This window comes from Canis lupus, chromosome 33 (genome assembly GCF_048164855.1).
Source record: "Canis lupus baileyi chromosome 33, mCanLup2.hap1, whole genome shotgun sequence".
Lineage (NCBI taxonomy): Eukaryota > Metazoa > Chordata > Mammalia > Carnivora > Canidae > Canis > Canis lupus.
The window spans coordinates 28,475,315-28,496,402 of NC_132870.1; the positions used below are offsets into that span (position 1 = coordinate 28,475,315).

The following is a 21,088-nucleotide window of genomic DNA, read 5'->3' on the forward strand; positions in this document are numbered from 1 at the left end:
TTGCCTCTCTTACTCATAGTGTGATGACTATATCGGTCTATAGTCAATAGCATTCCTTGAGGTTTGCTTCTATTCAGGAGTTCTCAAACTTTACATTTCTTTTTATTTTACCTATTGGAATCCAGTCACAAGAATGTAAGAAACTGAATTTAGACGTGGGTCCATGCGGTTTGGGTTTGAGATTTCCGAAGTAAATGTGCTGTCCAGTTTCCCCATGGCACCATAATAGAGCCCTTAGTTCACTAGTTTCAGTCTCCCTGTTTTGGAATAGGGGCAATCAGGAAGTAGGAAAGCCACGTACTTTTGCTTTAAAGGCACTTAAAAATAGGACATAGCTCTGAAGTGGTTATTTTTGCTTCCCTATGAAATCTGGCAGCTAGTCTATAAAAACAAGGCCCCTCAATTCCCTTTCCATCTCATTTATCATTCAGATGTTTTGTTCTCTACTAAGATTCTAGCAATTAAGTCCCTAAAATATGTTTGATCAAAACATTGCCCATAAACTGAGGCTTTTGAAAATGTTATGTGTACTTAGTCGATACTGTTCAAAAACTCACAAATGGGATTTCTGCATGAATGCCACAAAATTATTTATAGAAGAGAGAACTCATGCTATGTTGTTCTTTCAATTGCTAGCTACTTTGAGAGTAGAATTCAGTCTCTCTTTGCCCAAGAACTCCCCAAACTCATGTTGGCAGTTTTGAAAACCTTGTTCCACAAACTGAAGTTGTTCCTAAACATTTTCCTTAGTATGTATAAGTAAAAGGCACCTATCAACTATCTTTCCCTAGAACTTTTTACTGCCAAAGTTGTTAAGTTATGGTATGCCAAAAACAAACAAGATTTGTTGAACATTAGTGTTTCTCTTTTTGGTGTCTACAACTGACACTGAAAATAAAAGAGCCTACTTAGGCCAAACATGTTTGCTTTCTCCCTTAACTAAAACCAATGTTTTCTTCATCTATATGTGAAAAGAGACATTTTCCAGGGTCTGGTAAGTAACTGGCTTCTATCTAGAATCACAGTCTCAATTTGAACCTTCATCTAGAGAGTTATTATGAGCTGCCTCTCCCTGACTACCCTGTCAAAACATGTATGGGCGCCACACGTCAAAACTTGTGGGGGCGCCTGGGGGGCTCAGTCGGTTAAGCATCCAATTCTTGATCAGGTCATGATCTCAGAGTCTTAAGATCGAGTCCCATCCAGTTCTGTGCTGGGCATGGAGTCTGCTTAAGATTCTCTCTCCCTCCCTTTCCTTCCACCCCTACCTCCTTGAAACAAACAAACTTCTGGTCACATAGCTGGCCACACATTTTAATGATCTATACTGTTTTGATCACAACCCATCATCAGGTTGGTTTGTTGGGGGAAATCATACCTTTTTTTTTTTTTTTTTAAGTTTTGAGGTAGAATTGTATCATATTTTAACAACTAGTAGAATAATTTTTATAACCTGTTTTGAACAATCCTAGCTAAATGAGAAATCCTACTTACTCTCTCTTGTAAAAGCACCTTCAAAGCTGTGGGGGAAAAATAATTAGCAATGGTTATTTTTCTAAATAAGGTTGCGGAGTGCACATTTTACCTTCTAAGTTAATTTTCAGTTCTGAATACAGCTGAACTCAAAATGCCAGAATGAATATAATTGACTCATAATAATTCTTACTTATTACTTCACCTTGTCTAACAGCAAGGAGCACACAGTTTAGCGCTCTTTCTGGTCTGAGGTCGAAGCAAAGGGTGAATTGTTTTTCACTTAACCAAACAGAGAAACTCAGCACTGATTATCACTTATTCCTTTTCAGTACTAGAAACGACAGAGTTAGTATGGCAAGCCTTTGAAAGAAATGGCCTTGCACTAAAATACTTTCATCTAATAGTCTATTTTTTAAAGATTTACTTATTTATTTAAGAGAGAGTGAGCACATGCATGAGCCGGGGAGGGGCAGAGGCAGACAGAGAAACAGACTCCCTGCTGAGCAGGGAGCCCAATGCGGGCTCCATCCCAGGACCTCAGGATCATGACCTGAATGAACCAAAGGCAGACGCTTAACCAACTGAGCCACCCAGGTGCCCCTCATCTAATAGTCTAGGTAGTTTTCTTCTCTATATTTTGACCCCAGAAATCCTGGAATATTCTTAAAATAGCTACTGGAAACAGGCAACTAAAATTATATTCGTACATAATTCTGAAAATTAGAATTCCCAGCGGTTACTTGAATTAGACTTTGATCCACATCAGACCACAGTCTTTAGAGAAAACTAAAAATATGCCACATGCCTGAAACTGCCTAGTTTTCCAGAAGTCTTTTATCAGTATTAGTTTTGAAAGTTTGAGAGCTCCAAAAATGAGAGACCTGTAGTAATATAGTTTATGTGCTAGGGAAGTTACAACTATCAATTCTAGGGGCTTTCTGGACCCCACCCATCTCAGAATCTCCAGAACCCAGTTTATAGACCCACCCCTAATTACACAGCAGAAAATGAGTTGTCCTCTTCAGCTGGACATAAGGACACTCAGAACCCTTGAAGCCCATTCAAATACACATGAGACAGTGGTGCAAACAGGGAGAGCCTTTCCCATCTCGGAGGACAATGTGCACAAAGTCAAAACCACTGGGAACCACTGCCTTGGAGTTAGGACTCAGTGGTACAGGACAGGGACTGGTGTTAATCAAGACCATTGTCCCCACCAATATAAAGTATAAAAGGACTTAAAGGATTTTTTTTTTTTTTTACCTTTTTTGATCAAGGTTGAACAAAACAAGGGTAAACTGATCAGTTTACAGCTTTACCATTAAATGTCCATAAATGCACAGGGTGCTTTGGACATTTTCAAAATATAATTCTCTGAAAATCTATATAGTCATAGACAAAATAGTTTGTGCCCAAGTTGTGAAGATACTTTTGGATGGTCTCCAAATAAAACTTGCTTATATAACCTAGGTTAAATTAGTTGTCCCATTTCCCTATGTGTCCAATTATGTAATATCACCTTAGTTCATTAGTTAATTCCTCTGTGACTGTGGCTCATTTATACCTTTGCTATGCTCTCAAGAGAAGGTTTTATTAATGCGGTGAGTTGACTGAAAACATAGAGCAGTTCATTGAATTCTTTGGCAGAGAGTGACTTTTTAAGGATAGGTGGTTGTCTAGAAGCCTTAATCTAGTATAACGTCCTCCCTCTACAGATCTTCCTTTTGGGTCCTAACCCACCTAGATTTATTATAATAGGTGAACCTTTGTTTCTGAAAACTGCAGTGTGACCTCTCCACGGAATTGTAGGTGTGGGCCGTTCACATGTAAGTCTTTTGAGCTATGAAACTGTGGTCTATTAATGCTACTCTGTATTGATTATTCTTTATTCTGTTAAACATTGTTTTATATTACATTAGGAGGAGAAACAAGGAGTAAACCTGTTTTTCCCTATCCCTGTTTTTCCTTTAGGTCAATAGTAGGACGTAGATTCTTTTTTATCATTGGAACTTTATACCTGTATCGCTGTATCACAATGTACGTTACTACTCTTCCTGTGCCTGGAATGCATTTTCAGTGTGCCCCAAAGGTAAGCACCTCAGAGTTAGCATGTAGAGATGAAGAAAGCTGTTATTGAACACCTGCTTGCTGTATGATATGTTAGACCCTTTTATAGGTATTACTTTTTGTTTCTCTTTGGATTTGGGGGGAAGAAGTTCAAATATGTTTATAAAATATGTATCTTTGTGCATCAGAAATTCATTTTCTGCTAACTAAAAGTTACAGTGGGTGTTCAACTCTGCTTTTTTGCCTTCTCACTTATTCATTCATGCACTCATTCAGGCTGCAAGTGTTAAGCTCCTGTTATGTACCAGGCCAGGCTCTATAACAACAGCAATGACCAAAGCAAAGTTCTTCTTCAAGAGCTTATATTCCTGCGATGTGTACGGAACTAGAGGGTATTATGCTGAGTGAAATAAGTCAATCGGAGAAGGACACTCATCATATGGTTTCACTCTCATGTGGAATATAAGAAATAGTGAAAGGGATTATAAGGGAAAGGAGAGGAACTGAGTTTGAAAAATTAGAGAGGGAGACAAACCATGAGAGACTTCTAACTCTGGGAAACAAACAAAGGGTTGCAGAAGGGGAGGTGGGTGGGGAGATGGAGTAGCTGGGTGACAGGCACTGAGGAGGGCACTTGATGGGATGAGCACTGGGTGTTATACTATATGCTGGCAAATTGAATTTAAATTAAAAAAATAAAAACCTTATAGTCTATTGAGGGATGATAACTGAAAATTAAACGCATAACTTGTAACATGATGATGAGTCCGGTCACTATCAGATAAAGAACAGAAAAGCTGCATAAGGGTGATGGGACGCTGAGGGTAGACAACTTTATAGAGAAATCAGAAAGGCTTCTATAGTAAGAAAGCATTTGGGCAGGAAATGAGATGAGGAAGTGAGCCCTGTGGATGGGGGGGAGCACTAGGCCAAGGAAATAGCTTAGTCACAGTGGATTCAAGGGATGGCAGGAGGCCCATCCCTTGGCTAAGGAGAGGTGGGAAGGGTGGAAGTGGTACAGGCCGTGGGTCCTCTAAGCCCTCGTGGCTCACTGAAGTGAAGAGAGGTCATTTGATTCAGGATGCATTTTGAAGGTAAGGCCAACAAGATGTGCTAATAAGTTGGATATGAGCATAAGAGAAAGAAGTCAAGGATGACCCCCAAAGTTTTAAGCAAATGGAAAGATAGAATGGCCTTTTGCTGGATACATTGTGGGAATGAGTACTGAAACTGTCTTAAGCAGGATTTACAGTCTCTCCAGGTAGAGTTATTTCTTGAGAGAGCTGTTAATCATCTTAAACCCCAGGATGCCCTGGTTTATAAAAAAAGAAACTTACAAATCATGTGCTTTCTGGACACAGGAATGAAGCCTAACATCATATTTTACTGAACACTAAGCAGATGTCCAAGGTGGAAGGAATAATAGAGTTGTTCTAAGGAAGTCAACAGTCTCCCTCACCAAATATAGGTGTGGTTTGGAGAAGCTATAATTTTCCAAAACCATCAAAGCAGAAAGTATCTGTAATTAAAACAGTGTACATATTGAATTTAAACATTGGCCGATTTTTAGTGAAACTAATTTAAGGCATGGGAGAAGTTCAGAAACATAATAAACACTTCTAACGGGTCAAAGCTATGTGTTAAATGAAGAAATGGGCACAGAAAAGAAGGCAAGCCCATCCTAGTAATGGATGAGGTTTGTGGAGATGAATTGCTATGATTATAGAAAGAAAGTAAATTAAAGATTATCCTCCCAGGAAGAGTTGCAATTTTCAGAAGCCACATCAGTAAACGTACCACTGGATAACCAAGCTACAAATACTCACAATGGAAGCTCTGGTGGCATCCTAGCTAATCAGCCCCCATGTTCAGTTGTCAAGACCTCTTCCTGCAGTAGAAGCAGGCTATAGGTGCCTGAGTAATGGTTCGGTAAAACAAACACACAAATCATTTTGACTGGAGGTGATGTGGTGTTACAAAACAGGAGTCAGAATTGTGTTCTAAATGTGGTTCAGCCAAGGGCTTTGAGTGCTCCTTAGATTTTTGTGGTTACAAGGCTATTAGGTAATCCACCTGCCTCCTCTGCTGCTGACTTCATAGAATGCCCTTCGTGGCTATGAGAAATGCTGGAACCATGTATGCTGAAGCTGCTCACTTTGGGAGGGTGTCCGACATAGTCCTCGATGCCTAATCCAGCTTGTTACTCCGTAGATACAATCACCACAAGTGATTTCACAAGATTGGTGAAATCCTTGGCTTTTGGTTTCCCAGCTGCTCCTCCCTTATCTATTCCTCAGGGCTCACTCTAAATCTTTTTGCTTACAGTTTGCTTCAACCTACCAATCCAAGTGTTGGGATTCAACCTACCAATCCAAGTCATAAAATCTGTGTTCTGAGAAGAGTGCTTAAATAAATTTGGGCCCAGTTATTGGGACTTGCCTGAAATGATTTAGGTTCTCAAAGCCATTTTGCCATGTACAAGAATGTTGGGCTGGGATAGCTATTGTCCCTTCCCTGAGAAAGCTCACATATCCTCACCCTGGCCATAGGTGCCCAGAGGACTTTTCTTCTGAACTGAAGGCACAGTCTGCAGGGTGAGTTTGCTGGTTCAGCAGCAGCCAAGTTGCACTGTCTTGTACTCTATTGCTATGGACATGGTGTGCAGAGGTGACAGCGTAAGGACTTAAGAACATGGAGCACCTGTCTGCTCTGGCTTTTGTGATCGAGGCCTCTCCTCTTAGCTGTCTACAACTTCAGTTCCATAGCCTGTCATGGCACAGAAATGGTGTCCAAAAAATGAAATTAATAGGAACTAGAGTCTTAAGTGATGAGTGATAGGGGTCCCAGTGAACCAGAACAGAATTAGAAAAAGACACCATTAATCCCAATTCTCACCATGAGCCTCTCGAACCCTCCCCAGTTTTCTTTCTATCCTCTTTTTTTTTTTCTTTTACTTTCTTGAGGGGCTATTTAGCATTTATACTGAATGTGAACTGACAGGATAACAATGAAAAAATCGATAATGAATCCCATGCTATCAGAAATCTCCATTCACCCTCTCTGCTGAAAGGAAGAGGGGAGAAGACAGCATGTGTGGCAATAGTTTCTGCTTAGACCTTTGGGCCCATCTGATCCCAGGTAAAGGGACTGATGGCTTCAAGTGTTTCTGCCCTTAGAAAGTTGGGATATGTGAGCAGATTTTTAAAAATGTATTAGAGTCTTGAAATGAAGAATAATGTGTCCTTTTAAACTGGAAACACAGCAGTTGGGCAGCATATGTACTTTTTAATTTGATCTCAGTGTTGACAGTTGTTTGTACCAACCATGTGATGAGAAATTCCTGAAGGACTATGATTGATATGATAAAGCACAGGGTTAGAGCCTATCTTCCATATCAAGGGCCTATCACATTATGTAGTTTGCAGTATACCCTTCCTGAGGTACACCTGAAATGAGTCCTATGACTCTGTCAGCAGTACTTAATCTTCTAGATCCTGTCTTTTCAAGGTAGGATCACCTGTTACTTGGCATGTTGGTTTGAGGACTATGTTCTGGTTTTGCCACCTGGGCTTGCCCTAAGTAAACTTTTGGAGAAAATGAGTTCTCATCTTACCCTCTAATTGTGGTATGCCATTTTCTCTTGCAGAGTCTTATTCTCAGCTATCAACCAGTCATGGTGTGTTTGCCTTTTTACATGGGTCATCTGAATACCAGAAAGCTTTCCAGATCCAGATGATTTTTTTTTTTTAATCAGGAAGGTTCTAGGCTCCCCAGTAGTGATGTTTTAGGCAAGGAATCCTGTCCCGATTCCTATTGTAATGGATAGGATGATTTTCCACTTCCTTTAGAGGCTAACTGAATCTCCCAGACTCTCCTCCCATCTATCTGTAAGCATCCTATCCACCTTCAACCCTTTGCATCCACTTAGGCAGGATACTGCCTGTCTTTACCACCTGTTTAACCACCATCATGGCTAAACTGGCCATGCTTCAGGGGCCAGTTGCCCAAAAGAATCATCATTCTGTATAAAAGGCAGCATGTCATAGAACTGTCCCCCTAGGTCCCAAATGAATAGTCCCTAGTGGTCTTTCTGTATTTCTCTTCTTATGTGTACTATTACCTAACTATATTTCTGACTATCATTTTTTTATTTTCTAAGTCTATTCACCTGATACTAGATTGATCTGAAACCCTCTATCTGGGTCCCAAGTGTTTCAGTATTTCAATTTTCCATGCCTACCTTTTTTTTTTTAAGATTTATTTATTTAGGGCAGCCCGGGTGGCTCAGCGGTTTAGTGCTGCCTTCAGCCCAGGGCCTGATCCTGGGGACCCGGGATCAAGTCCCACGTTGGGCTCCCTGCGTGGAGCCTGCTTCTCCCTCTACCTGTGTCTCTGCCTCTCTCTCTCTCTGTATATCTCATGAATAAATAAATCTTAAAAGATTTATTTATTTATTCAGAGAGAGAGAGAGGCAGAGACACAGGCAGAGGGAAAAGCAGGCTCCCCACAGGGATCCCAATGCGGGACTCAATCCGGGATCCCAGGATCACAACCTGAGCCGAAGGCAGGTGCCCAATTGCTGAGCCACCCAGGCGTCCCTCCATGCCTACCATTTTGACCAACTCGGTCTGCTACTGTTTCTTATATACTTAAGTTTTAATGAGATATAAACTTTTGACTATTGGGCCAAACTCCTGTCCTAGCCCATCATTTTTTCCTGTGTCATCATTGTAGCCTCTAGGGGCTTCTACATTGTTGTCCAAGGGAGCTCTCTTTTCTGACACTTTGCAACAGCACACAGATTATTTCCTTGGAGGATGTTTTTCCTGAGCAAAGCTATCCTTTTTAAAGCTGTCGATACATCTCTAGTCTATCACTTTCAAACCTATTTAAATTATGTAATGTGTTGCAACTCCCCTTCTTAACTGTAAATATCTTGATCAGATATTAATACAGCTGTATGCACACTTTAGGCTGCCCACTTAACACAAGGTCCCCGAATACACTTTAGAATATTAGTAATGTGGCATTCAGCTGAATCAAATATTAACCATCCAAAACCCTGACTTCCCCCTACAAAGAGGAAAGAAAGTAGCTTTGATCTTTTTAGTGCATAGCTGTGGTGAGGTCATTGGTTATTAATATTTTTAAAAGCTTTGCCCAAGGACACACCACCACCATAACATATTAATAGTAACATACTGAATAATTTAAAACATGTCACTAAAACTTGCCAGTGCAACAAATAAACCCTAATTTGAGGAGCTTCCCCCTTGGACTCTTTTTGGCTTTTTAGGTTAAAAAGAAAAAAAAACAAAACAACAACAACAAAAAAAACACAGCCTGGTAGCCTAGGTACCATACAAATTAGGCTGAAGTGTGATTTTATTGGCTTGTAAAGTTTCTTCCTGATATTTTTGTCATTCAGCTCAACGGAGACTCTCAGGCAAAAATACAACGGATTCTACGATTGATTTCTGGTGGTGGATTGTCCATAACTGGATCCCATATCTTGTGTGGAGACTTCCTCTTCAGTGGTCACACTGTTGTGCTGACACTTACTTATTTGTTCATCAAAGAATGTGAGTACTAGCTCCTTCCCATTCTGTTGACCAATGGGAGGGATCCCTAGGCCTGGAAACTGATGGGAACCCTTATTCCTTTGGGATTGATAGCTGTGAAACAGACAGGTGTGTGCCTGCGTGTGTGTATGTGTGTGTGTATTTAAATGATTTCCACTAGTTCTATGTGATTTGGACACTGGAGGCTTAAGACTTGACCCTTGGACCCTCTGAGATTCAGCATGCCTCCACAATATCTCCCTCCTTGGTTAGAACTTCTCAAGGTCTGAAAAGCTATTTTAGTGTTGCAGCTAAGAAGAACACAGTGTTGTTTATTGCAAACAGGATCAGTGTATTGGAAAGCCAAATGTAAATGACTTAGGAGCAAAACTTCCATTATAATGAACTTCCATTCCATCCTTCTAAATAATTTACTGTTTTCCCCTTTTTTTAGATATTTTCTTGTCCCATTCCAATTTCATCATTTTCTAGCTGACTCCTATGATTTAATAGGCATCTTCAAGGAACATTTTGCCAATATCGATCATTTTTTTTGTACAAAACAACATGGAGGCAAGAATGTGAAGTATCTTTCCATATTTATATGCTTAATCCCCATTATACAAAATCCTTGTGTATCCCATCAACTTTAATGGCTGTTATAATGTCTCCTTCATCATGAGGTCTATATTTTAGTTGCCTGGCAGATCCAATTAATGTGGATTTCTGAGGTTTGAGTTAATTAGATCCATTATGTCAAAGTCCTTTCAAAGTGAGTGATCCTTTTTCCTTTATTTTTGCAAATCTGGTTAACCTTTCCCTTTAGCCTTTAGTTCCAGTATACCCCACAGTGTTTTATAGAGCTTTATCTCAACTTTCTTTGCTTACTCAACATTGGAAAGAGGTCTTTTGGCAAGGCCCAGCAGAAGGATATATTAGGCTGAAGTGTGATTTTATTTTAGCGAGGCCCAGCAGAAGGACATATTAGGCCTCCTGCTCTGTTGTCCTGCCTTTCCCACCCTCTCTTGGCCTATCATTAATCCAAACATGTTTAGCCTCTCCTAATAGCAGTATGCACATCAGTTTATCTGTCAGTGGTGCGTAAGTTAGATCTTGTCCCATAGATTTCTCGGGGTTTTAGGTTTAAGTTCTACTTTGAGAGTATCATGACAAAGAGTTGAGATTCTCTACAAAGAGTTGAGATTCTCTACCAAAAAGATAGAGTCCTTTTTTGGTAAAAATTGTGTCACTTCTGAGTTGTTTCCTTCATAAATGCTACCTACACTCTTAGGGTACAGAGAGTAGCATGTCAAGTGCACAGCCTTCATTATACCTGACTTTTTTATGGTGGAGGGTGTTCTGGACCTTTCCCCTTACTTCTACCCTCACCTTTACACTGTGGGAGGTGGTAATAGGAAGAAACCTGAGTCTGTTTCTTTTTTTTTTTTTTTTTAAGATTTTTATTTATTTGCTTGTTTGTTTGTTTGTTTGTTTATTTATTTATTTATTTATTTATTTATTTATTGAGAGAGAGAGACAGGCAGAGGGAGAAGTTGGCTCCATGCAGGGAGCCTGATGTGGGACTCAATCCCCAGTCTCCAGGATCAGGCCCTGGGCTGAAGACGGCGCTAAACCACTGAGCCACCCGGGCTGCCCCCTGAGTCTGTTTCTGTACCAGTATCAAGGGGTTATCTCTTCCAATGTCATTGTCTACATATCTAATACCTAGTTGTTGGTTATGATGAGCCAATAGAGTGATCTGTGTTATGATTCTAACTCTAGCTTTTGTTGGGAAAAGTTCCCCCTATGTGTAAGATCAATTATTTTCCAGTCCAGAGGTGTCCTTGAGTTGGAGGAGTTTCTCTCTCCCTCTCTCTCTCTCTTTTAAAATTTTAGTTATTTGAGAGAGAGAGCACAAGCAGGAGGAGTAGCAGAAGGAGTGGGAGAAACAGACTCCCACCAAGCAGGGAGCCCAACACAGGGCTTGATCCCAGGGTCCAGGGATCATGACCTGAGCCAAAGGCAAAAGCCCAACCAACTGAGCCACCCAGGTGCCTATAGTTGCTTGTCTCTAATATGAAAATCATAAGAAACTTATAGAAAAAGATGAGGATGAGGGTGAGGAGGAGTTGCATGCTGGAGTAAAGCTGTCATGAGTTCAAAGTAACGAAGAGTACCACCCCAGGAAACTGAAGGTCAATTTTTTTAAATAACCAAAGACCAAGCGATGTTAACAATAATGGCAAAGGGACATAATGCTCTGTGCCAGACACTATTATAAGCCCCTGATGCAAAATAACTCATTTAATCCTGTAGCCACCCCATAAGGGAAGCACTGTTTTCCCCATTTTTCAAAGAAGAAATGTAAACATAGAAATAGTGAAGTATTCCCACAGTCCCCAGTTGGTAATTAGAAGATAGGGTATTCAGACTCAAGCAGGCTGACTCTAGAGGTTATGCTGTTAATTTCTTGGCTCTCTTTAGAATATTTGGGAACCCAACCAAGTAGTCTGATCTCATAAAATTGCTAAGGAACAGTTTGAGTATATTGCTCATTATTGTTTTTCTCCTTGAGAGCAATAGCAAAGCAACTTGTGATTATTTTTATGTTTTAACGAAGGCTATTCAGTATGTAGAGAGATTTTCTTCCCACGACATGATTTTGGCTTGAGGTTTTTAAAACTTTCTAAGTTTATATACAGCAGTGAAAGAACTATATTCTGATTTTTCTAGTTTTTGGTGAGAAATGAAACAGCAAATCTCTAATGCTTAATAGAAACCCAACTCTAGAGTCAGTTCTGTACATAAATGGAGCATTCCATGTTTGTGCTTGTTTCCTATGCAATTAGGAAAAAACATCACTTTCTAAATTATACCATGTGTTATTGTTCTGAGTAAGCAGTGGTTCCAGTGGTTTCTTTGAGCAGTCTGCTTCTAGAATTAAATGTATCTTTCATATATTTTTTGTTTTCCTGCCTTTTGATCTGTTTGGTCTCTTTCCTATTTTCCTCAGTTGTCATGAATAGATTTGAATGTCATCAAGAGAACAGATGAAAACATAGGAACAGGACCATTTTATGGGCTTTACAGAGGGGGGCTTTACACAGTTGTGCAAATATTATCCCTGGGACCTAGGTTCCTTATAAAGGAACAGAAAGTCCATTGTCTGTAAGATTATTCAATGACACCTAGGACTAGGATCTCACAGACAAGCGAAGTGAATTAATATTTGTATCATCATCTTTCAGCTCGACGTTATCCCTATGGTAAAATGGAAAAGCAGAAAGGGATTACCATTTTCCCATTTCTATTTCAAAATCATTTAAATTAAATGTTTTCTTTGAGTCAGCCAGTGTTCTCAGTTAGTGAGCAGTGGTCCCAAAGTGGTAGCATAATTGGGAGTATATTTTTGTGGAAGAGCAGTATTAGTATTTCCAGCCACTCCTAAAACTTCATTTTCAACTCCACGAGTAGTAAAATGGTCGTTTAGCCCACCTCTTTACTCCTTATCTACTTCAGCTTTGCTTCTTGTGGATAAACAAATACAAAATGGTTTGGGTTTGCCCGCAATCAGGAGTTAAACAGTTTTAACTTCTAAGGTAATAAATATCGGGTAACTTATAAGCAAAGGAAGCTGGTTGGTGTGGGAAGGGTGGAGACTGTAGGTCTGCAGAATGCATATTTAGTGAAACATTCCGATTTCTAAATGTTGGTTCAATTTTTAATATTCTTAGCCTAACAGAACAGTTATGGGGCTTGGATCTGGCCACCTGGCTATAAAGGGTAAGGCCTCTTCCAGCTGTAAAATTCTGGAAGTCTATCAGTTATCTGCTAGAACTTAGTGGCAGGATAAACCAACTGAAAAGAAATAAAGGAACACATTCAGAATGTAAAAGTCAGACTTTCCAGTGCAAGTACAGGTTTATTATCTCTCTGTTTCAATTGGGACCAAAAGAGCAACAGCTTTTTCACCAAAAAATATTTTTCATTTGAATGATACCTGATTTGGTATTTCATCTAAATTTCTGGAAATATGGACAGCCCGAGTGGCTCAGCGGTTTAGCGCCGCCTTCATCCCAGGGCGTGATCCTGGAGACCGGGATCGAGTCCCATGTCGGGCTCCCTGCGTGGAGCCTGTTTCTCCCTCTGCCGGTGTCTCTGCCTCTATCTCTCTTTCTCTGTGTCTCTCATGAATAAATAAATAAAATCTCTAAAAAAAAAATTTCTGGAAATATGGATCCTTTTGCTGTTCTACCATTGTTCTGCACTTAGAAATAAATATCACTATGAATATAAACACAGGTAAATATGAAATAAATTTGTGAGATTATTTACTTTGTGAGCTAATAAAGCTTTAAAATAGAAAAAAAAACCAGCCATTAAAAAGAAAGAATAGCATTATTAGCGATGAACCAGAGATTGCATACACACCTGTGTCATTACTGCTTGTGTGGGCAGGCTGTGGCGTGTGCGATCCTGTTTCACCTGATGAGTGCTCTAGTTCTCTCTTACAGCCGATCAATATAATGACCTTCTAGAAGTGGACTCACTAGAAGGCTAAAATCCACAAGTGAATGGGCCAGAATCCTCAGTTTTGTATAGGGAGTGTTTATAGTTGCTATCAGCAATAACAGTATAAAAGTGCTGAGAAGCAAATGTTGCTGGCCACAATACCAATTCCAACCAACCTAATAAACAATTCTGTTCTCTTCCTTATTGAATAGCTTAGCAGTGGGCAAGGTCTAGAATGTCTAGAGAATGACTATTCCCCAGTGAATGACTATTAGACCTGCTACCAGTGGTCCCTCTCCTTCTCCCTTCCTACCTGAGCAAATCCTGGCTAATGACAGTGACTCTTGGGGTTAATCAGTTTTCTCCTTCCAGTAACTTCCTGATCTTAGATTATTCTACTTAAGATCATTAATGTAGACTGTAATTATTAAATTCATCTCTGGAAATCTTATTAACTCTATACTTTTTCTACTGTCTAGATTCACCTCGTCACTTCTGGTGGTATCATTTAATCTGCTGGCTGCTGAGTGCCGCTGGGATCATCTGCATTCTTGTAGCACACGAACACTATACTGTTGATGTGATCATTGCTTATTATATTACAACACGGCTGTTTTGGTGGTACCACTCAATGGCAAATGAAAAGGTGAGAGCAGTGAAGTTATCCCTGGATGATTTGTTTTCTTTAAATGTAGTGCCCCTTGTTTCATACAGTAAGATTTCTGATAGCTTAGTGGGAATAACCACCAATGCCACTCATGTGTGTGGTCTATCAGTTCCCTGAAATGTCTACCCATTACTGCCTCTTCAAACAAATAATGTCACAAATAGAAATGACATTCAAGGATAAAAGTGCTGTGTAATTATAGAGCATGGTGTTTTACTAATTCAATTAATCGAAACCAGAGTTGAAGAAGTATAAATGCTAAATTAAAATACAGGGACTGGGCAGCCCAGGTGGCTCAGCGGTTTAGCGCTGCCTTCAGCCCAGGGTGTGATCCTGGAGACCCAGGATCGAGTCCCACATCAGGCTCCCTGCATGGAGCCTGCTTCTCCCTCTGCCTGTGTCTCTGCCTCTCTCTCTACCTGTGTCTTTCATGAATAAATAAATAAAATATTTAAAAAAATAAAATAAAATACAGGGACTTTCTCTATAGAAGCATTGTAGTGTAGCTTGGTAAGACATGCTCCCTGCCCTCCAAAAACTTAATTCTGAGGAAAAGGCAGCAACTATTTTTAAACGTCAAGCAAAATAAGTAGTCCATGAATTCCTGGATTTGGTACATCTTTTGGTGATACTGTGCGCTCTTGCTTCCCTTCTTATATACTTTCTTATTTGTTACTGCTGCCTTCTGTTCCCAGATAACCTTTTTTTTTTTTTTCTTCTACTATTTATGTTTAAGAGTTAACTCAAATGCCACATCTTCTAGGAAGTCTTCCTAACTCTTGCTCTCTTCTTGTGATCCCAAGTTGGGATGAGTCCTCCTCTTCTCTGTGTTTTCCTAGTCCAGGTATATGTGCTTGGTGTCCAAGAGTAAGTCTGTGTGGCATGACTTATCTCTGGATAGTCTTGCCGTATTGTCCGATGCATATAACTTGTGAGCAAATGTTAATCCTGAAAGGTCTAAACACCACCTTTCATTTAATGACATCCACTGATAGATGCCCATGCTATGGGTTATTTTGTCTCTGTAGCTCTACTTCCCATTTTGTAGACTCTCTCATTTCCACCTTCCTTCTTTCTAATACTTCCATCTGGATATCTACTGACACCAGCAACCAAAACCTTCACCTCTAGTCTTAAATTTGCTCCACCCTGTGAGCTTTCCTCTCACTCTTCCATCTTCCTCAGCCCAGATTCACCTGCTGACGCATCCTAAGAACTGTTTCTCCTGGCTAACTCTCACATCCATTCCTGAGCCTCTACTCTTATTGGGATTGCAGGCAGAGGAATTTGCATGAGCTGGAAAGTGGGGAAGGCCTGGAACCAGAAACATGTCAGAATCAGGGAAAAGACAAAAAGACAATTACTGCCTTGTGATCCTGATTCTGCTGCTTTCTCTGTTATGGTACAATGAATGACAATTTAATTAAGAAAAACATAGGATGCAAATCATGGAAAATCGGTCTAATTTTCTTTTCTTCTTCTTTTTTCTTTTTTTTTTTTTTTTAACTTTTTACAGAACTTGAAAGTCTCTTCACAGACTAATTTCTTGTCTCGAGCGTGGTGGTTCCCCATCTTTTATTTTTTCGAGAAAAATGTACAAGGCTCAATTCCTTGCTGCTTCTCCTGGCCACTCTCCTGGCCCCCTGGCTGCTTTAAATCTTCATGCAAGAAGTATTCACGGGTTCAGAAGATAGGTGAAGATAATGAGAAATCTACCTGAGGAGCAAAACAAAGGCATCAGCTCTTATACCAAAAGAGTTAACGCTGTAACCAAAGGTATAGTTTTGGGGTTTTATTTTAGAAGAACTGACTGGCAAAATGAAGAAGTGGACCAAATTTTGTGTAAATGATTAGAAAGATGAACGAGGTATTACCCTTTGACTGGTTTTTTTATTCATCCTGAGAAAGGTATATTCTCCTGCAGCTCTTCATTGGTGACAAGCCCCCAAACTGGGATTTTACTAATGAGCTTGTTAAAGAGGTGCCAAAGAACATACTATTCCTTTCCTTATTCTTTATCCACTAAAGCCCTCTACCGAGTTTTTTCAGGATTTTTTTTTCCTCCAAGGTCAGAAGAATTTGTTAATGTTTTAAATAAAATATCTGGATATATACAGCTACTGTGTAAATAGAATAGCCTAATGTGAGCGTGGTCTTAGCATTAGGCTTATTAATGAGGGGGAAATCTATCGGTTGTAAGTAAACTTGAGATGAACTTTGTTTTCCACCTTGTGATGGGGAAGGTCTGGGTCAGGTCTGGGAATGTGCACTGCTGCTACCACCCAATGCACTATGTATCACTTTTACTTTTTTTTAAACTGATAATTTTATAAAAAAAAAAAAAAAGGAAAGGTGATCTAATATGGAAGTATTTGACACATCTCACAGTTTTATGTGTGTAAATATTTCACTTTAAAATCTATGAAACACAGAGCTATTTCTGCTAAACAAGTGGTCCTTGTGTATACATTTATATGCTATCTGCCTGGTAAATTTGCATCTGGCACCCCCAGAGCAGTCTGCTGCTCCAGCACAGGCCGAAAACGTGTATGTATGTGAAAGTATGCTCATGCCACTTGGGGAACAAGCCTGTGTTTCTCTCCCGTCCTACCCTGGGTGAGCTCTGTTTGACAGCTGCTAATTGGAACTCAGAAATGCAGTTGGTCACATTTCACCGAAAGCTCTTTCTTCCTAGTTACATTGTACTTTATGGAAAAGCCAAGATGGAATCCAAAAGTGTAATGTATCCTTGCCTTTTAGCAAAAGACTCAGCTTCTTATAGACTGGTCCTAAGGACATATTTGAGCCACAATTGAGTAATTTGACTTTGATCTTGAAATTACACCACGGTGCTGCACTATAATCTACTGTTGGAATCAGTCTGCTAGACAGTTACAGCTACTCAGTAAAGGAGGACAACTGTTTCTAAAGTTCTTTGAGGTGATACAAAAAGAAGATGGATTTTTAAAAATCAGATCAGATTATGTGGTCACTTGGTTCATTTCTTGAGACTTCTAGCAACTCTTAAAAAAGATTTATGGTTACAGAATCATCCACACTAGATCAGCAGACAGGCCAATGTGGTAGAAACGGGCAGTTACTTTTATTTTGAAGGTGAAAATTTCCCTCCACATGAGAATGAAAAATATCCCTTAATTTGTCATTATAAACTAGTTTGCCTTGATTTGGTACACAAAATTGACCTTCACATTGCTTGAGAGAAGCACAAATATAAATCTTTTCAGAAAGGTCATTTTTCTGGTGCTAAAATTCTGTGTATGTATGCAGTATGGCTCTTTCCCTAGGTAATAGAAGAATCACTGAAGGGGAGAGGTAGTTGAATTCAAAGGCAGGAAAAAAAGATACTCTTCATCTAGTTATTTAAAATGAGAATTGAAATCCTGAATATCTTTGGCAGGCTTTGAAACGCAAGGATTTTTCTGGTATTTGTTATTAAATAAACCAATAAGAAATATACCTATAGCTTACCAGATGTGCTTGGGCAGAATTCTCTCATTTGTTAAATATTGACACTTGTGATACTTAAGGCGTTGTGCTCGAAAACACAGAGTTTCAATTCCTGCTGTCTGATTATTAGAAAAAGCATCTGACACTGAAGCCTGGGTTTTGTGCTCTTGACATTGGTATATTCCTTGAGCATCATAACCTGATAGACCCAAGAGCCTTATTCAGGAGTGTCCTAGATAACCTACTTTTCTTCAGCTTAAATAAGGAAGAGTATTTAAGATTGAAGAATCATGATATGTTAATTATTGGAGACCCTCTAAACAGTAAACCTTGCATTTTGGTCAAGTGATGCGGTTTTTTAAAAAAAATATACCATCACCTTTTAAAGAACTTTAAAAACCTCTCTGACCTCATGTGTGGAGACACTATTGCTCACGTGTTCCTTACATGTATGTGTCATAGATGTCTAATAGACACTGAGGAAGCATGTGATTTGAAGAGAAGGAGGAAAAACACCAAAGTTTCAAGATGGGAAAATAAAAGAAATAGAGAAACTCCTTTACATTTAGCAAAGCAAACTTGAGGCTTCACCTCACATGCTACTTTGGGATATAAAACTTAAACATTACTATCTTGCCTTTGAAATGGTCAAATTTTGGAGTTCCTTTTCCTTGCTAATTACCATACAAGATTTTACCCATTATTCTTGTGTTTGTAGACCAGTGCTCCCGTTTGAAGCTTTTCTTGTAATTAGCCCTTCTGCACAATATAATGTATGATTCCCATAAATTATGGCATATTTGTTCCAAATTCTTTTAAATGGAAAATGGGTTCCTCTTAGATTCTATTTTTTGAGCTCCTCTGCAGCTCTGAAAATACAACATTGCTCCCAGTTCCACCCAAAGTATTTTAAATTTGTTGTTTAATTTACTGGCATCTTGGAAAACGAGGTTTGCTGAGGAAGGAAGGCTGTTTTGGGCAGACGAGCCCAGGCCCCTGGTCTGGTGTAATGATGACCTTGCAGAAGGTTCTTTGCTGTATACCAGTGCCCCCTCGTGGAAATACATTATGTGACTCGGAACGCAAACTTGACACTTTATAGAGTATATTTTCAAGTTTTTAAAAGACGTTTATTTGGGGTTTTGTTTTGGGTTTTTTTGCCAATAACTTGAAAGCATCATGCAAAAGGGATTACTTTAAAGGTATTTTAAACCTTTCCTGAAGGGAAGATGTGCTTAGATCCCAGGGAGTTGCAATTCTGATCTCTTGTCCATTTGATCAAAGAAAATTTGCAGACCATTTTACCTCTCATTATCACAATCATTAATGTCTCCCTTTATAACTACCTATACTTTGTTTACTTTGAAACACCAGGTTGGCAGTCTTTCTTATTTTTTATTTTTATTTTTTTACATGCTAGAGCTCATGCAGTTTCTTTTAAAGTTCACATCTTGTTTCTTCAATATTTTAAACATTTCCTTTTTATTTCTTTGTTGTTTTTGTTTTGCACTGTAAAACTGTTTAAAAATTTAAGCCGGTCTTAACATATTCACTTCTGTAGTGCAAGGAAGTGTGAGAAGGAATTTCTTGATAAATGAGTTTACAAGTTTTAAATGGAGCATATTATAAGTAATATACTCTGTGTTGAAGGCTTTTCTATTTGTATGTATAAATATTTCTGGTATTTTTTTAATGTCCTTGTGTTGCAATAATTTAACTCCTTTGACTTACTTGCTAAAAATATTTCTTCTATTAAGAAGTGCTCTTGACTTCAATACCTAAACACTGAAAATCATGTCAAAGGTACCCAAAGATAAGTTTTTATACAGATACACACCTTATAAGTTCTGATTTATTTTATTACTCATTAATCTAACTATGCTGTGTTCTAAATGAATCATGAATGAGAATAGTTCTTTTATTATGGAATTATTTAAAACTGTCCTTTAAAAGAAAAAGAAGAAACTGTAAACATAAGCTAATCTAGTTGCCAAGTTGGAATTCATTATTTAATTTACCTCCTATGCAATGATTAATGCTGCAAAATGTATGGTTATGTTATAGTATATTCATAAAAGAAAAAGCATTACAAGGTTTGAGAGGTAGCCAATTGCATTCTTTCGGAAATTTACCGTACTGTTTCAATGTGTTAAGTGCCTTGTTGTAAAGTAAAATTTTAAGTCTAGAATTCATTATTTTCCTGACATATTTTTCATTATGATATATTACTGTATGCTATTGTAATAATTTTATTAAATGCTTATATTTTAATCAAACATGTAAATTTCAGAAGCTCTTTTCTCCTACCCCCAGTACCTTAATCATTGGTCTATCATATAGAATTTGTGTTCAGGTTTGTTGTTGTTTTTTAAAGAGGAAATTATCTTTGTTTAGAAATGTTTTCCGTGCTTTTGCTTTTGTGTTTGTAAAAACATTTCAGGAGGAATTTAGGAGTGGAATGATAGTTTATACTTCTAAAAATGCCATTTTACATTTACATTTTAAGTGCCTAATTTTTAAAACTAATTTATGTTTCTACTCTAAAAAAGATATGTGTACTTGGTTTCTAATCTCCTTGGCTTTGCTTTAAAAAAAAATAGCAAAGAAAAAAAAAGCAAGAGCCTATACTTTGTATTTACCAATAAACCACAGTGACATCAACAGTCTTTTCAAAATTAGTATTACTGTTTCTTTTGATTTAAAAAAAAATGTGTTTTCTTTAAGGTTTTAATTTTTTGTTTGGTTTTAAGTACTTAAAACCACAAGAGGATTATGTTCTCCAACCACTATTTTTGAAATAAGCTGATAACCTTCAATTAATAGAACTGCAAGTAAACTGGAATGTGGTGTTTTTCCTACCCTTGGATGTAAGGTGAAAAATAAGAATAGTAAAAGGTCATTCATGGGGAAGTAAAAAAAAAAAAAAAAAGCCAGCTACATGCTCCGTGATTCTGATTTCCTTTGCTCACAAAAGACAACATCTTTAATTCTTCAAGAAGAGCAGAGTCCTTTCTTTGACTCAGTTCTGCAAGAAATGTCATCCTTCTCCCTTCACTAACAGAGTTGAGAGGGTGGGAGGGAATGTCGTCTCTTAGTCTTCAACAGTCAGTGCTTCCGTAGATTGTAGCAAGTTGTTTTTGGACCCCTGAGGAAAGATGAAGGCATGACCCCCAAGGACAAATTTAGTAAAAGCAGTTCAGTGGGCCACGGGAAGTAAGATAACATGGTTCCAAGGTTAAGTTGTCGGTTATAGTTCAGGTTTTTTCTTTAGAATGATCTGGACGTGATAGGGTACTTGATAGATCAGAATAGTCTTTCTGCTACCTGCACCCAAACC

At 38.7% G+C, this 21,088-nt stretch overlaps 1 protein-coding gene across 25 annotated transcripts in view; it reads left to right on the forward strand.

The window, feature by feature from the left end:
- Positions 1 to 20,426, forward strand: part of SGMS2 (sphingomyelin synthase 2) — a 130,564-nt gene extending 110,138 nt beyond the window's left edge. For all 25 annotated transcript variants that reach the window (XM_072809926.1, XM_072809928.1, XM_072809927.1 and 22 more), the window contains 4 exons: positions 3,448 to 3,565; positions 8,972 to 9,125; positions 14,096 to 14,262; positions 15,800 to 20,426. In XM_072809926.1, coding sequence (XP_072666027.1) covers positions 3,448 to 3,565; positions 8,972 to 9,125; positions 14,096 to 14,262; positions 15,800 to 16,003 — 643 coding nt within the window. In that variant the 3' untranslated portion in view covers positions 16,004 to 20,426. The remainder of the gene's footprint in view (positions 1 to 3,447; positions 3,566 to 8,971; positions 9,126 to 14,095; positions 14,263 to 15,799) is intronic.
- The last annotated feature ends 662 nt before the right edge of the window (positions 20,427 to 21,088 follow it).